The sequence below is a fragment of the Scyliorhinus canicula genome, chromosome 12, assembly GCF_902713615.1.
Source record: "Scyliorhinus canicula chromosome 12, sScyCan1.1, whole genome shotgun sequence".
NCBI classification, from domain to species: domain Eukaryota; kingdom Metazoa; phylum Chordata; class Chondrichthyes; order Carcharhiniformes; family Scyliorhinidae; genus Scyliorhinus; species Scyliorhinus canicula.
In genome coordinates this window covers 109,377,739-109,394,813 of record NC_052157.1, presented here as the reverse complement: position 1 = coordinate 109,394,813, position 17,075 = coordinate 109,377,739, and the positions used below count along the sequence as shown (strand labels likewise).

At 48.9% G+C, this 17,075-nt stretch overlaps 1 protein-coding gene across 1 annotated transcript in view; it reads left to right on the top strand.

Annotated features, from left to right (window-relative positions):
- The first annotated feature begins 724 nt into the window (after positions 1–724).
- The window catches only part of LOC119974319 (cytochrome P450 2J6-like), an 87,769-nt gene continuing 71,418 nt past the window's right edge, over positions 725–17,075 (top strand). Inside the window, 3 exon segments of the mRNA XM_038813091.1 lie at positions 725–831; positions 1,774–1,912; positions 1,914–1,979. Coding sequence (XP_038669019.1) covers positions 725–831; positions 1,774–1,912; positions 1,914–1,979 — 312 coding nt within the window.

Here is a 17,075-nt window from a genome sequence, read left to right as displayed (position 1 = left end):
TATGGCAGCGGCAGGGATTAAGAGGTTTGGGGATCTATTCATCCAGGAGGGCTTCCTGGCCTCGGAGACATTAGAGAAGGAGTTTGACTTGCCGGGAGGGAACGGGTTTCGGTACCTTCAAGTGCGGGACTTTGTACGGAGACAAGTCTCCCCCTGAGGGGACTACAGGATAAAGTGCTGTCAAAAACAGGGGTTGGAGGTGGGAAGGGTTTGGATACAGGGAATTGTTGAAGTTGGAAGGGGCCCCTATCAGAGAGATGAAGAGGAAGTGGGAAGTTGAGCTAAGAGGGGAGCTGGAAACTGAACTGTGGGAAAAAGCTTGAAAAGGGTAAATGGATCCTCGTCCTGTACGAGACTCAAATTGATTCAGTTCAAGGTAGTCCACAGGGCCCACATGACGGTCGCTCGGATAAGTTGGTTCTTCCAGGAAGTGGAGGACAGATGTGGGCGGTGGGGGTAGCCTGGACAACCATGTTCATATGTTTTGGGCATGTCCGAAACTGAGGGAATCTTGGCAGGGATTTCCAGATATTATGTCGGAAGTCCTGGAAGGTAGGGTGACTCCGAGTCCAGAATCAGCAATATTTGGGGTGTCAGAAGATCCGAGGGCAAAGCGGGGGAAGGGAGGCCGATATTCTGGCCTTCCTCCCTGGTGGCCCGGAGACAGATCTTGCTGAGATGGAGGGACTCGGAGCCCCTGAAATCTGGAGTGTGGGTCAGCGATATGATAGAGGTTCTCAGTCTGGAAAAAAATGAAGTTCGCTCTAAGAGGCTCAATGCAGGTATTTGCCCAGAGTTGGCAAATTCTTTAACAAAAACTGAACGTCAGCAGTAAGGGGGGAAAAGGAAAAAGTGGCGGGGGAGGAAAATAGGAGCCATGGTAATGTTAAATAAGGACAAGGAATTTAGTATACGGGTAATTGGGGATAGGGCGGGAGAAGTGGGGGACGTGGTCTATTGTTTGATTTTATTTTAGGGGGTATTTTTCGCATCAACCCGCTGTTTTAGAAATGTCAACATGTTAAATTGTGAAAATTACAAATGCTTCAATAAAAATTTTCTAAAAACAAAAGAGATAATATTAGTGCTGGAGTTAACTTTTAGAAGGTTATTGGAGTATTAGAGATATACAGAGAGGATCTGATGAGGGGAGCTTGCAGAGAGTCGCCACGCTCTACCGCCATCTTGCTTGCCATTTGGCTTGTTAACAAAATGAATTGAGCCCTAATTATTGGTTTACACATGGCGGGCAAGCTGCTGATTTAGGGTGTGAGCTCAGGGATGGAGAGGAAGGAGATCAGAAGGGTAGTGGGCATCTGCCCTATTTTAAAATAGCCCCCTCCCCCTCCCACATGAGAAGCATGCGCAGCAGGTCACATAAACTGCACTCAACATCTCTGATCTATTTAAGTCTGTTCAATTTGGGCCTTGCTGTAAGTGTGAATGAATTTCCCAAAATAGAATTCACTAACGTTTCCAGCACTTTATAGGTTAATCTGAAAGTTTTATTAACCTTGGGACAGTTGTTTAACAAGCAGTGATCAACTTTAGGATTGATTTTTATTGATACAGATTCTGTATTTATCTATATATGTCTATAAAAATCTGCACAGATAACATAAGTCCCGTGGTGTTGTGTGTTACATTGGATTGGGTGCCAGATCCAGTAAACTCTTCAGCAGAGCTCACTGACAGTCAGCTGACAGACTGGGCGGAGTTTTCCTCTTCTGGTTGGCTGCTGGACAAGTGTATTTGTCTGTGGTAAACATGGAGCTCTCAGCTTCCCCCCGGCTTCCTGTTCACTGTATTTGACAGATTCACTGTGCTGGCTGTGTTCTTCACTGTGTTTGCCCTGGCCCTTGACTACATGAAGAGATGGAAGAAGTGTCAGAACTACCCTCCCGGGCCCAGGGGGGCTGCCTTTCATTGGGAACATACATCAGGTAGACTTGAACAACCCTCACCTGTCGTTTGCAAAGGTAAATCCAAACAGTGACATGAATGAAATGAAATGAAAATCGCTTATTGTCACAAGTAGGCTTCAAATGAAGTTACCTGTGAAAAGCCCCTAGTCGCCACATTCCGGCGCCTGTTCGGGGAGCCTGGTACGGGAATTAACCGTGCTGCTGACCTGGCTTGGTCTGCTTTAAAAGCCAGCTCTTTAGCCCTGTGCTAAACCAGGTAAGAGAAAGTGAATGGGGCTGGCTGGAGGTGAGGGCCCCCCATTCTGTGGATCACATTTAACCCTCTCGGTACCTTCTGTTACTGGGGGTGGAATTCTCCATTTTTTATCCAAATGCGATGGTGGGAAGTTCTTGTTATTGGAAGGTTGTGAAGTCGCACCAGTTCCATATGCCTGAAACCTCAATTATTTTTGCTTGACCGAGTGTGTCTCCGAATCACCTGATGGGTCAGGAGTTGATTTGTCTGCCTGCCGTCAGCTGGCAGGTCCCAAGGTGCCAGCGCTTTATTTAAATGTCTATGGGAGTAGCACTTTGTGACCTGTGGGGGCGCAGTTCTTGTTTAGACCGGGGGTCATTTTCTAGACAACATCTCACAGACACGTCCTCACAGTAATCGGAGACAGCGACAGCCAGGGACAGGATTCTCCGGTCTCCGACTCAGAAACTGCGTTCGCTGATCGGCTGGAGAACCCACATTGGCGTCAAAATTGAGGGCAGCACCGCATTTGCGATGTTTTGCCCCCTCCAAATGGCGTACTCTAGGAATACACTGCACGCCCGTATGGACTGCCTCAGGACGTTACCTGAGGACCACCCCCTGGTGCTCCGCCCCAGGTGGGCCGCGTTCCCGACGGCGTGGGTCCCTCATGCTATTTTTTGTCGGAAACTCGGCGTGGCGGCTGCGGACTGAATCCGGCGCCGCCAGAGTCGGGGGAGAGCCGATCCGCGGGTGGGGGGGCTTTGGCAGGGCTGGGGCACTGGAGGGGGTGTCCGTGGGTGGCGAGCCTGGCCAAAGGGGGACATTATATTGGCAGGGCCGGGTCCGCGTGCAGCCGAAGCCATGTTACACAGCGCAGCCGCTGCAGGCCGCTGCTGAGCGCATGCTCGGCCACGGACATGGCAATTCTCCGGCCGTATCGGGCAGTTAGTGCCAGGTGCTCTACGCTGCATGTCTGCGAGCCTCCCACCAGACAGGGGATCGGTGGCCGTTTTGCGCCGTTTCTTCGGTCATAAAAGGCCACAATTCCCACACCAGGATCAGCACTTAGTCTCAAAAATTGGAGAATACAGTCCCACGTCTGTGACACTCGGAGGGCTGCTGGAGCCCAGCCATCTGCTCAGTCTCAGTCAGGTGATGAGCCCTGGATGCTTCTCCCAGCTCACTGGTGGAGCTATAATGGCATGAAGCAGAACATCAGACAGATGTTCCAGAGTCTGTCAGCAGACAAGAGCCAAAGATGGAGGAGTCCCTCTGCATTCTGTCTGATGTCCTGGTTCTGACGTGTGAACATCGAGGCCACAATAAGAAGGTTGGCAATCACCATGGAAACATTGGTGCAACAAGTCCTGTCAAATTTGTACTTGGCCCTGCAGTCCATGGCCACATTCCCTGAGGAACACTATCAGGCTGTAGGAAACATAGGGACCAAGCACCTTAACCCCCTTCAGGTGCCCCAGTGGCAATGATAGTACGGCCATTGGTCTCTTTCAGAAGCACAGGGCTATTGAGCAGCAGCACAGAGACAGCTCAGCATAGGCAGCTTACCTTAGCTGCACTGGTCATACCTCTTGACTATTATATCTAGTTAAGCTCTGGAAACAGAATGAACCCACTGAATAAATTGTTTGTGTTAACTGGAAGTGTACAATCTTTATTCAGACTTAGAGAATAACATATTGAGGAACGTCCACTTCAAACTAATATGTTCCTGATTCTTTTGTATTGTTGTTGCATTGGGGTTTGTGTGTTGTTGACTAAATCTTGTAATGGTACAGACAGGTCTTTTATTTGAAAAAAGAACATTATGGTGCATCTAGTGTGACTTCAGATAGGGAAAGTGTGTATTGGCACACTCCCAAATGTGGCGCAAAAATTCAATTCGATTTTTTCCTGGTGGTCTGTGAAATGGCAGTAAATTTCCCTGCTGAAACAAATCCTGATTTCTGCAGAGCCAAAACAGCTAATTAACAGGTTTTATGATACCTTATGCGCCAAGTCCTGTGGAAGTACAGGATACCTTGCAGTCTTGCAAAAGAGACTTGCTATTATGTCGAGATTGAATCCTATTTAATCCTATTGATCTGTTGTAGTTAAGGAGCCGAAGAGGATGTTTGACAGGGCCTTAAAATTTGATCCTTTGGACATAATTCTTGATGCCTGTCATCCGTTCTGTACATTTTGTAAATTATGGGAACCCTCTCAGATATCTAGGCTCCGCTTGCTTGACCTGCCCCTGCAAGGTTTCCCAAGAGCCACAATCCCAGCCGTGGTCTCGCTATACATTAGGGTGTGCATCCTTGTTTATCCTGTCATGTTGAGATGGCTTTATCCTCTTTCTCCTGTATTTCTGATTGATCTGATGTAAAAAATGGAGGCACTGGTTCTTTGGACCATTGTTCTGAATTTATCCTGCCCTGCTTGTTCTATGTTTGTAGAAATATTTGCTCTATACTGTACCCGTTGTAATTGGAAAATTTGAAACGTATTTGTAAAAGATCATAAAATTCTAACAAAAATATCGATATCGAAAAGGGAATTTCTAGAGTACCAGAAATTGGCTTGAATTCTGTGTTCCTGTGTTTTCAACTCACACAGGCAGAGAGTGCCTGGATTAGGCCCTAAATGGACCAGAGATATTGGGCACCTCAATTCACGTCTGCTGAACGATCCGTTTAAAGGCCTGTTTCTCTGTGGCTGCAGTGCCGAGAACCACCCCAGCTGTCCAATGGCACTTTGCTATTACATTTGGCCTCGGGGAGTTTCTCATCCACCAAGGCACACTCAGAGGGTTTCCTGCTGGCGAGCTCAGCAGAAAAGACTCCTCACCGATCGGGGAACCATTTTGGATGGCTGTCCCGATCCCCTCTCCTCCCTAACCTTTCAGGTCCCCCACAATTCTTTGTTGCCCCTCACCCCCCAATATTGGGGCGATCGCAGGAACCCCCGTCTAGCTAGCAAGGCCCCACCATGCCCCGAACCTTGACAATGCCAACCTGGCATGTGGGCACCCTGGAACTGCGAGGCTTTGCACCCTGGCAGTGCCCCTGGCACTGTGGCAGTGTCATGGTGCCCGGTGTCAGAAGATTACCAGGACGCAACCTTGCCCTCTCCCCCGACCACTGGTAATCTCCAATAGCTGGGAGAATTCCCCCAGGTGCCATTATGACTGGCCACGTTTGTGTAACTAGTACTAAATGGCATCCTGGTGCAGTCTCGCAGGCGTGGCCTTTGAGTCCCGGGCGCCAAGTGAAGTCGGCGTCCGGGTATTTAAATGAGCAATTACGTTCATTTAAATATTCAGACCTGGGTCTCACCCAGCTAGGGCGAGATCTGGATCACTCCGGGTGGAACGAGTTGGCTGATTCATGCGAAGTTTCGTACCCAGCATGAAGCCCAATTTGAGGCTCTCGCGTGATTCATCCATTGCACTGGGATCCAATCCGGGGGCAGTGGGGTGGCTGAATCGCACCCATTGACTGTGACATACACAGACAATTCTTAGATACTCTTTTACTTGCTATTGAAACAGAGATGATTACCAACTCCAAGTGAATATGAAAACCTTCCCAAAATTAACATTGCTTCCATCCCCACAATGCTGCCTGACCTGCTGGGTATTTCCAGCATCAACAGTTTTTTGCTTTGGTCACAACCAACAAATGATATGTTCATTATCACGTTGCTCTTTGTGAGATTGCTCTGTGAGCAACATTGTTACTGTGTTTGCTACATTACAACAATGGCTACACTTCAAATCCGATTGGCCAACAGCACCATCTCTCCCGGCAGCACCAAGTGCACATAAGTGGACCCTGCCGGAACTGCAAGCAGGCCCAACGAGAAGGCCCATGGATCCTGGAAGTAGGTAAGCCAGGGTCTTGAGCAGGGAGTGTTTTGGGTAGTTTAGGCAAGATGGGAGGATTATGGTGGTGGGTTTTGAAGAGCAGGAGGGTAGGAAGGGGTGGGTTCTATTCTCGCGGGAACCCCCAATCCGCAGGTGGCAGTCCCGGAAGGTAATAACACCCACCCCCACTTTCTGATCCTGCCATTTGAAACGTTGTTTGAAATGTAGCCAGCCCAACAGCCCACACTGACCCTTTTATGTGGTAGGGAGTGTATGATTTGGATCACTTGGCTTGTTACTAAGCTCAATTGAGCCCAAATTATTTATTTATACATAGCGAGCAGGCTGCTGATTTGGGGCGTGAGCTCACGGGTGGGCAGAGGGGGGGGGGGGGGGTGGGCATTGGTGGAGGGTGTAGGGCAGGGGGGCAGTGAACACCTGCCCTATTTTCTGTGTCACCCCTACTGGAAGCCTGCTTAGCAGGGGCATGTAAAATGCAACACGATATCTCAGATCTATTTAAGAATGTTCAATCTGAAGCTGCTGGAAGTGTGAGTGAATTTCCAAAAACTGGATTCACAAAAGAGACCAGAGGGGAAATTTCTTCACACAGAGGGTGGTGAGCATCTGGAATGGGCTGCCAGAGGCAGTGGTAGAGGCGGGTACAATTTTGTCCTTTAAAAAGCAGTTAGACAGTTACATGGGCAGGGTGGGTAGAGAGGGATATGGGCCAAATGTGGGCAAGTGGGACTAGCTTAGTGATAGAAATTGGGCGGCATGGACTAGCTGGGCCGAAGGGCCTGTATCCATGCTGGAAACATCTGTGACTGAGGTTTCTGGCACTTTATAGGTTAATCTGAAAATTTTATTCATGTCGGGAAAGTTGTTTAACAAGGGCAGTCATCGATCTTTAGTATAGCTTTTTATTACTTCAGCTCCTATATTTATATAGATGTCTATATCAGGGGTGGGCAAACTTTTCCGTGCAAGGGCCATATTCAGAAATTCACAATTTTAAAGGGTCGCATAGTATATTAATTAAGTCCCGGTTGTAACCAATTAGCGTGCGGCATATACCTCAGCGCTTCCCCCGGCGGCATCCTGCCTTTAGCCCTCTTTTTCTCTACTTTTCAAAAATGGCGTTTCACCCGGTTATGATTCTGGGCGCCTCATATAGAACATAGAACAGTACAGCACAGAACAGGCCCTTCGGCCCTCGATGTTGTGCCGAGCAATGATAACCCTACTCAAACCCACGTGCCCACCCTATACCCGTAACCCAACAACCCCCCCTTAAACTTACTTTTTAGGACACTACGGGCATTTAGCATGGCCAATCCACTTAACCCGCACATCTTTGGACTGTGGGAGGAAACCGGAGCACCCGGAGGAAACCCACGCACACACGGGGAGGACGTGCAGACTCCGCACAGACAGTGTCCGAGCCGGGAATCGAACCTGGGACCCTGGAGCTGTGAAGCATTTATGCTAACCACCATGCTACCGTGCTGCCCTCTGCCTGGTGTGTCACCTCCACTGTCTGTCCACTTAGTCCACTGCAGTCCATTGTGTGGGGGAGCTGTAACAAAAGGAATTTCAGGATTTTTATCCAGCAACATTAACTGAATAAGTGATAGGGCGGGATTCTCCGACCCCTTGCCGCCGGCGTAAATTGAACTAGGTCCCTTACCAGCGGGACCTGACGGCGCGGGTGGGCTCCGGGGTCCTGGGGGGTCGCGGGGCAATCTGGCCTTGGGGGGTGCCCCCCACGGTGGCCTGGCCCGTGATCGGGGCCCACCGATCCACGGGTGGGCCTGTGCCATGGGGGCACTCTTTTTCTACGCGCCGACCATGTCAGCCTCCGCCATGGCTGGCGCGCGTAGGTGAACCCCCCCCCCCCCGCGCATGCGCGGGGATGACGTCAGCAGTTGCTGACGCTCCGCGCATGTGCGGACCCGCACCAGCTGGCGGAGTCCCTTTGGCCCCAGCTGTCGTGACGCCAAAGGCCTTCCACGCCAGCCGACGGGGCGCCAACCACTTTGGGGCAGGCCTAGCCCCTAAAGGTGCAGGGTATTCCGCACATTTGGGGGCCCGACGCCGGAGTGGTTCATGCCACTCCGTCCCGCCGGGCCCACCCGCCCCACCGGGTACGGGAGAATCCCCCTATGGTTCCAAGTCAGGATGGTGTGTATCTTGTGTTCGCATGAATCTGTGTCCTTCTAGGTGGTAGCTGTCGCAGGTTTGGAAGGTGCTGTCAAAGGAACCTTGATGAGTTGCTGCAGTGCATCCTGTAGATGGTACATACTGCTGCTACTCTGCATCGGTGGTGGAGGGAGTAAGGGTTAAAGAGTGTAGGTGTGGTGCCAATCAAATGGGCTGCTTTGTCCTGGATGGTGTTGAGCTTCTTGCGTGTTGTTGGAGCTGCACTCATCCAGGCAAGTGGGGAATATTCCATCACACTCTTGACTTGTGCCTTGTAGATGGTGGACAGGCTTTGGGAAGTCAGGAGGTGAGTTACTCATCACAGGATTCCTAGCCTCTTACCTGTACTTGTAGCCATAGTATTTATTTGGCTAGTCCGGTTCAGTTTCTACTCAATGGTAACCCGCAAGATGTTGTTGGTGGGGAATTCAAAAATGGTAATGCTGTTGAATGTTGAAGTGAAATGGTTGGATTCTCTCTTGTTGGAAATGGTCATTGCCGAGCACTTTTTTCCCTTGGCCTCCGTGAAAAGTTTCACTTCATTCCTCAGTTCGTGAAACCGCACCAGACTATTCCCCTGCGGGAGCTATCGCACTTCACAATAGAACATTAACTCGCTGTTTCTTGTTGCAAGGTCTTTCATTAACTCCTTTATCTGGCAGCTGTTTAGCCCTCTACTGTTAAGCAAGGTAATGCCCGATTACTACTGTCAACATTACAGGCGCGATTTAACATGCGGCGCCGAGAACGACCCCACTGTTAAATGGGACTCTGCTTCATTTCCAGGCTTCGGTAAGGCTGCACTTAGTCCCATTTCCTGCCCTAATGATATCTCTCGGGAGATTTAATGGCCTCATCGTGTCTGGAGTCGGGTGCAACGAGGCCAGTAGATTGCGGTCTACATTTCTCAGCTGCACAGCCTGTGCGTACAGATTCTCCTGATGAATGATGCAGCGACCTACAATCAACTTGGAGAGAGCTAGGGCAGCACGGTGGCACGGTGGTTAGCATTGCTGCCAACGGCGCTCAGGACCCGGTTTCGAATCCCGACCCTGGATCACTGTCCGTGTGGAGTTTGTACATTCTCCCCGTGTCTGCGTGGGTTTCACCCCCACAACCCAAAGATGTGCAGGGTAGGTGGATTGGCCACGCTAAATTGCCCCTTCATTGGAAAAAATACATTTATTTTAAAAAACTTGGAGAAGGCTTGAGGCCATTCATTTCTTTCTTGATTAGAGCAACTATTGAGAACCAACTATAGCTGGAGGGCCATCACTGGTAAGACAACTTAATTTGTCAAATGATAAGTGAAGCACTGCTGCTGTAACCTCCTCACAACAGTGCCTAAACTTCCTTAGGAAACTAAAGAAATTCGGCATGTCCACAATGACTCTTCCAAACTTTCACAGATGCACCATAGAAAGCATCCTAACTGGCCGCATCACGGCCTGGTATGGCAACTGCTTAGCCCAAGACCGCAAGAAACTTCAAAGAGTCATAAACACAGCCCATTCCATCACACGAACCTGCCTCCCATCTATTGACTCAATCTACACCTCCCGCTGCCTGGGGAAGCGGGCAGCATAATCAAAGACCCATCCCACCCGGCTTACTCACCCTTCCAACTTCTTCCATTGGGCATGAGATACAAAAGTCTGAGAACTCGCACGAACAGATTAAAAAACAACTTCTTCCCCGCTGTTACGACTCCTAACGACCCTCTTATGGACTAACCTGATTAATACTACATTCCTGTATGCTTCACCCGATGCTGATGTCTATGTATTTACATTGAGTACCTTGTGTTGCCCTATTATGTACTTACTTTTTATTTTATTTTATTTTCATATACGAAATTATCTGTTTGAGCTACTCGCAGAAAAATACTTTTCACTGTACCTCTGTACATGTGACAATAAACAAATTCAATCCAAATCCAAATCAAGCATCATTTCAGATTTACTGGTGCCATGTATTACTAAAAGCAAGCCAGTCCTCTCAAATTTCAAAATCTGCTGTGATTCCACCCAAATAAATCATCAGCTGGCATGTATTTGTAATATCGGTTTCATCAATAGCCAGAGAGTAAAATTCAAAATCAGCCGCAGAATCTTAGAATGTTTTCAATGCCAGGAGCTACATCATTAATTCGACCTAGCATGATCCTGCAAGGTAAGATTGCACTCTCGAATAATTTGATTTTCTCTGGAGCCAATAGAGCTGCGATTGCAGTGATGCCATCCTTCGCAAACTCTCTTTCTGAATGAGGCCTCCGTTTTTTGCTTGATAAATTCACCCGCCACACTTGCGTAGCACTGTCCACTTGCTACCGAATGCATGTTGAATCATGAATGTTTAAGAGAAGGCTGGAGAGACGAGGTCCGAAATATTGGCATTAACATCAAACCAGCCTTATGCACGGACTGCCTGCTCTATATATATAGAACATAGAACAGTACAGCACAGAACAGGCCCTTCGGCCTCGATGTTGTGCCGAGCAATGATCACCCTACTCAAACCCACACTATACCCGTAACCCAACAACCCCCCCCTAACCTTACAGGACACTACGGGCAATTTAGCATGGCCAATCCACCTAACCCGCACATCTTTGGACTGTGGGAGGAAACCGGAGCACCCGGAGGAAACCCATGCACACAGGGGAGGACGTGCAGACTCCACACAGACAGTGACCCAGCCGGGAATCGAACCTGGGACCCTGGAGCTGTGAAGCATTTATGCTAACCACCATGCTACCGTGCTGCCCCTGGTATAAGCGCTATTGCCTTCATTAATTCCCTCACCAATATGGTATTCTACGCAGGCCACACTGGAAGTGCATATGTGCAGAGCAGATGTCACTTTGGTACTGAAATGGACCCATGTCAGTGAAACTGTGGATGTCACGGAGCCAAGGTTAATGGGATGAGTCAGAACTGAGTGAGGCAGGGAATAAACACAAATTAGGGTGAAGGGTGAACGGAAGGATGGGATAACAAATTCCCTGATTGAGCTTGAGGAGAAGGAGACATTTCTGTAACTGTGGGATTGGTGAAGGATGTTTTTGTATGCAATTGGCAACTATAACGACGATGTGGAGATGCCGGCGTTGGACTGGGGTGAGCACAGTAGAAGTCTTACAACACCAGGTAAGTCCAACAGGTTTGTTTCAAACACGAGCTTTCGGAGCACGGCTCCTTCTTCAGGTGATGGAAAGGCTTGTTCCAGAAATGTTTATATAGACACAGTCAGAGATGCCCGGAATGCGAGCACCTGCAGGCAATCAAATCATCAAAGATGCAGAGAGAGAGGTAACTCAAGGTTAAAGAGGTGTGAATTGTCCCAAGCCAGTTCAGTCGGTAGGCCTCTGCAAGTCCAGGCTTGTTGGTGGGGGCCGAATGTAATGCGACATGAATCCCAGATCCGTTTGAGTCCGCATTCATGCGTGCGGAACTTAGCTATAAGTTTTTGCTCAGCAATTTTGCGTTGTCGCGTCTCCTGAAGGCCTCCTTGTAGAATGCTGACCCGGAGATCAGAGGCTGAATGTCCTTGACTGCTGAAGTGTTCCCCAACTGGAAGGGAACTGTCCTGCCTGTTGATAGTCGCACGATGCCCGTTTATTCGTTGTCGCAGTGTCTGCATTGGTCTCGCCAATGTACCACGCTTCGGGACATCCTTTCCTGCAGCGTATGAGGTAGACTACATTGGTCGAGTCGCACGAGTATGCGCCGCGTACCTGGTGGGTGGTGTTTCCACGTGTAATGGTGGTGTCCATGTCGATGATCTGGCATGTCTTGCAGAGATTACCCTGGCAGGGTTTTGTGGTGTTGTGGTTGCTGTTCTGAAGGCTGGGTAATTTGCTGCAAACAATGGTTTGTTTGAGGTTGCGCGGTTGTTTTGAAGGCCAGTAGTGGGGGTGTGGGGATGACCTTGGCAAGATGTCCATCCTCGCTGATGATGTGTTGGAGGCTGCGAAGAAGATGTCGTAGTTTCTCCGCCCCAGGAAAGTACTGGACGACGAAGGGTACTCTGTCAGTGGTGTCCCGTGTTTTGTCTTCTGAGGAGGTCGATGCGGTTTTTTTGCTGTGGCGCGGTGGAACTGTCGATCAATGAGTCGAGCGCCATATCCCGTTCGTACGAGGGCATCTTTCAGCATCTGTAGGTGTCTGTTGCGTCCTCCTTGTCTGAGCAAGATCCTGTGTATACGGAGGGCTTGTCCATAGGGGATGGCTTCTTTAATGTGTTTCGGGTGAAAGCTGGAGAAGGTGGAGCATCGTGAGATTATCTGTGGGCTTGCGGTAAAGCGAGGTGCTGAGGTGACCGTCCTTGATGGAGACGAGTGTGTCCAAGAATGGAACTGAATTTGGAGAATAGTCCATGGTGAGTTTGATGGATTCTCCATGATGAACTCACCATGACTATTCTCCAAATTCAGTTCAATTCTTGGACACACTCGTCTCCATCAAGGACGGTCACCTCAGCACCTCGCTTTACCGCAAGCCACAGATAATCTCACGATGCTCCACTTCTCCAGCTTTCACCCGAAACACATTAATAGAAGCCATCCCCTATGGACAAAGCCCTCCGTATACACAGGATCTGCTCAGACAAGGAGGAACGCAACAGACACCTACAGATGCTGAAAGATGCCCTCGTACGAACGGGATATGGCGCTCGACTCATTGATCGACAGTTCCACCGCGCCACAGCAAAAAACCGCATCGACCTCCTCAGAAGACTAACACGGGACACCACTGACAGAGTACCCTTCGTCGTCCAGTACTTTCCTGGGGCGGAGAAACTACGACATCTTCTTCGCAGCCTCCAACACATCATCAGCGAGGATGGACATCTTGCCAAGGTCATCCCCACACCCCCCACTACTGCCTTCAAAACACCGCGCAACCTCAAACAAACCAGTGTTGCAGCAAATTACCCAGCCTTCAGAACAGCAACCACAACACCACAAAACCCTGCCAGGGTAATCTCTGCAAGACATGCCAGATCATCGACATGGACACCACCATTACACGTGGAAACACCACCCACCAGGTACACGGCGCATACTCGTGCGACTCGACCAATGTAGTCTACCTCATACGCTGCAGGAAAGGATTGGTCCCGAAGCGTGGTACATTGGCGAGACCATGCAGACACTGCGACAACGAATAAACGGGCATCGTGCGACTATCAACAGGCAAGGACAGTTCCCTTCCAGTTGGGGAACACTTCAGCAGTCAAGGACATTCAGCCTCTGATCTCCGGGTCAGCATTCTACAAGGAGGCCTTCAGGAGACGCGACAACGCAAAATTGCTGAGCAAAAAACTTATAGCTAAGTTCCGCACGCATGAATGCGGACTCAACCGGGATCTGGGATTCATGTCGCATTACATTCGGCCCCCACCAACAAGCCTGGACTGCAGAGGCCTACCGACTGAACTGGCTTGGGACAATTCACACCTCTTTAACCTGGAGTTACCTCTCTCTCTGCATCTTTGATGATTTGATTGCCTGCAGGTGCTCGCATTCCCGGGGCATCTCTGACTGTGTCTATATAAATATTTCTGGAACAAGCCTTTCCATCACCTGAAGAAGGAGCCGTGCTCCGAAAAGCTCGTGTTTGAAACAAACCTGTTGGACTTTAACCTGGTGTTGTAAGACTTCTTACTGAACTATAACGACAGCATTTCTGTTTTTATAACCAATCAAGGCCAACAGAAGAGCCCAACATTTCTCCTGAAGGAATGAGGGCAAATTCCCACAATCTTTTGCTCTACAAATGACAGAATACTGAGCATACCTTCAGTTTAAAGTGATACACCAGTGCCCTCTCCCATTTTGGTTTAAGCATGGGACACAAACCAATATTCAGGGCAGTTTTGGAATCTGTGGTGTTATTTTTAAGGTGGCGCTGATCTTGCTTGAAGCTCTTGTGCAGTTTTGTGAAGTGTGCTACTCAGAATCTTTCCCTTGACAAAGCACCAGGATCTACACTCACAGTGGGCCTGTTACTCCCCGCAATGAGTTCTAGCCTTATGTTTGATTTGATTTGATTTGATTATATTGTCACATGTATTCGTATACAGTGATAAGTATTGTTTCTTGCATGCCAATACAGACAACGCATACCGTACATAGGGAAGGAAGGAGAGACTGCAGAATATATTGTTACAGTCATAACTAGGGTGTAGAGAAAGATCAACTTTATACGAGCTAGGTCCATTCAAAAGTCTGATGGCAGCAGCAAAGAAGCTGTTCTTGAGTCAGTTGGTACGTGACCTCAAACTTTTGTATCTTTTTCCTGACGGATGAAGGTGGAAGAGAGTATTTCCGGGGTGCACGGGGTCCTTAATTATGCTGGTTGCCTTTCCGAGGCAGTGGGAATTATAGACAGAGTCAATGGATGGAGGCTGGTTTGCGTGATACACTGGGCTACATTCACGACCTTTTGTAGTTTCCTACATTCTTGGGCAGAGCAGGAACCATTCAAAGCTGTGATATAACCAGAAAGAATGCTTTCAATGGTGCATCTGTAAAAGTTGGTGAGAATTGTAGCTGACACGCCAAATTTCCTTAGTCTTCTGATAAAGCAGAGTCGTTGGTGGGCTTTCTTAACTGTAGTGTCGGCATGGTGGGACCAGGACAGGTTGTTGGTGATCTGGTAACCTAAAACATGAAGCTCTCAACTCTTTCTACTTCGTTCCCATTGATATAGACACTACGCTTCCTGAAGTCGATAACAATCTCCTTTGTTTTGTTGACATTGAGGGAGAGATTATTGTCATCGCGCCAGTTCATCAGATTCTCTCTCTCATTCCTGTACTCTGTCTCTTCATTGTTTGAATCCGACCCACTACGGTGATGTCATCAGCAAATTTGAAAATCAAGTTGGTGGGGAATTTGGCCACACAGTCATTGGTGTAAAAGGAGTATAGTAGGGGGCTGAGGACACAGCCTTATGGGGCACCTGTGTTGAGGATGATTGTGGAGGAGGTGTTGTTGCCTATCTTTACTGATTGTGGTCTGGGGGTTAGGAAGTTCAGGATTCAGTCGCAGAGGGAGGGGCTGAGTTCCAGGCCACGGAGTTTGGAGATGAGTTTCGTAGGAATAATAGTGTTGAAGGCTGAGCTGTAGTCAATAAATAGGAGTTGGACATAGAACATAGAACATAGAACAGTACAGCACAGAACAGGCCCTTCGGCCCTCGATGTTGTGCCGAGCAATGATCACCCTACTTAAACCCACGTAACCCGTATACCCGTAACCCAACAATCCCCCCCATTAACCTTACACTACGGGCAATTTAGCATAGCCAATCCACCTAACCCGCACATCTTTGGACTGTGGGAGGAAACCGGAGCACCCGGAGGAAACCCACGCACACACGGGGAGGACGTGCAGACTCCACACAGACAGTGACCCAGCCGGGAATCGAACCTGGGACCCTGGAGCTGTGAAGCATTGATGCTAACCACCATGCTACCGTGAGGCCCAACATAGGTTGGACATTTGTTATCCAGGTGTTCCACTGTTGAGTGTAGGGCCAGGAATATGGCATCTGCTGTGGACCTGTTGCAGCGGTAGGCGAACAATAGTGGATCAAAGCAATTCGGGAAGCTGGAGTTGATTCGTGCAATAACTAACCTTTCGAAGCACTTCATAGTGATGGATGTCAGAGCCACTGGAGGATAGTCATTGGATTGGATTGGATTGGATTTGTTTATTGTCACGTGTACCGAGGTACAGTGAAAAGTATTTTTCTGCAAGCAGCTCAACAGATCATTCAGTACATGGAAGAAAAGGAAATTAAACAGAATTCAAGAAAATACATGAGAATACATAATAGGGCAACACAAGATATACAATGTAACTACATAAGCATTGGCATCGGTTGAAACATACAGGGTGTAGTGTTAATGAGGTCAGTCAATAAGAGAGTAATTTAGGAGTCTGGTGACAGTGGGGAAGAGGCTGTTTTTGTAGTCTGTTCGTGCGTGTTCTCAGACTTCTGAATCTCCTGCCCGATGGAAGAAGTTGGAAAAGTGAGTAAGCCGGGTGGGAGGGATCCTTGATTATGCTGCCCGCTATTCCCCCGGCAGCGGGAGGTGTAGATGGAATCAATGGATGGGAGGCAGGTTCGTGTGATGGACTGGGCGGTATTCACGACTCTCTGAAGTTCCTTGCGGTCCTGGGCCGAGCAGTTGCCATACCAGGCTGTGATGCAGCCCGATAGGATGCTCTCTGTAGTGCATCTGTAAAAGTTGGTAAGGGTAATGTGGACATGCCGAATTTCCTTAGTTTCCTGAGGAAGTATAGGCGCTGTTGTGCTTTCTTGGTGATAGCGTCGACGTGAGTGGACCAGGATAGATTTTTGGTGATGTGCACCCCTAGGAATTTGAAACTGCTCACCATCTCCACCTCGGCTCCGTTGGTGCTGACAGGGGTGTGTACAGTACTTTGCTTCCTGAAGTCGATGACCAGCTCTTTAGTTTTGCTGGCATTGAGGGAGAGATTGTTGTCGTTACACCACTCCACTAGGTTCTCTATCTCCCTCCTGTATTCGGACTCGTCGTTATTCGAGATCCGGCCCACTATGGTCGTATCGTCAGCAAACTTGTAGATGGAGTTGGAACCAAGTTTTGCCACGCAGTCGTGTGTGTACAGGGAGTAGAGTAGGGGGCTAAGTATGCAGTCTTGCGGGGCACCGGTATTGAGGACTATTGTGGAGGAGGTGATGGTGTTCATTCTTGCTGACTGTGGTCTGTTGGTCAGAAAGTCAAGGATCCAGTTGCAGAGTGGAGAGCCAAGTCCTAGGTTTTGGAGCTTTGATATGAGCTTGGCTGG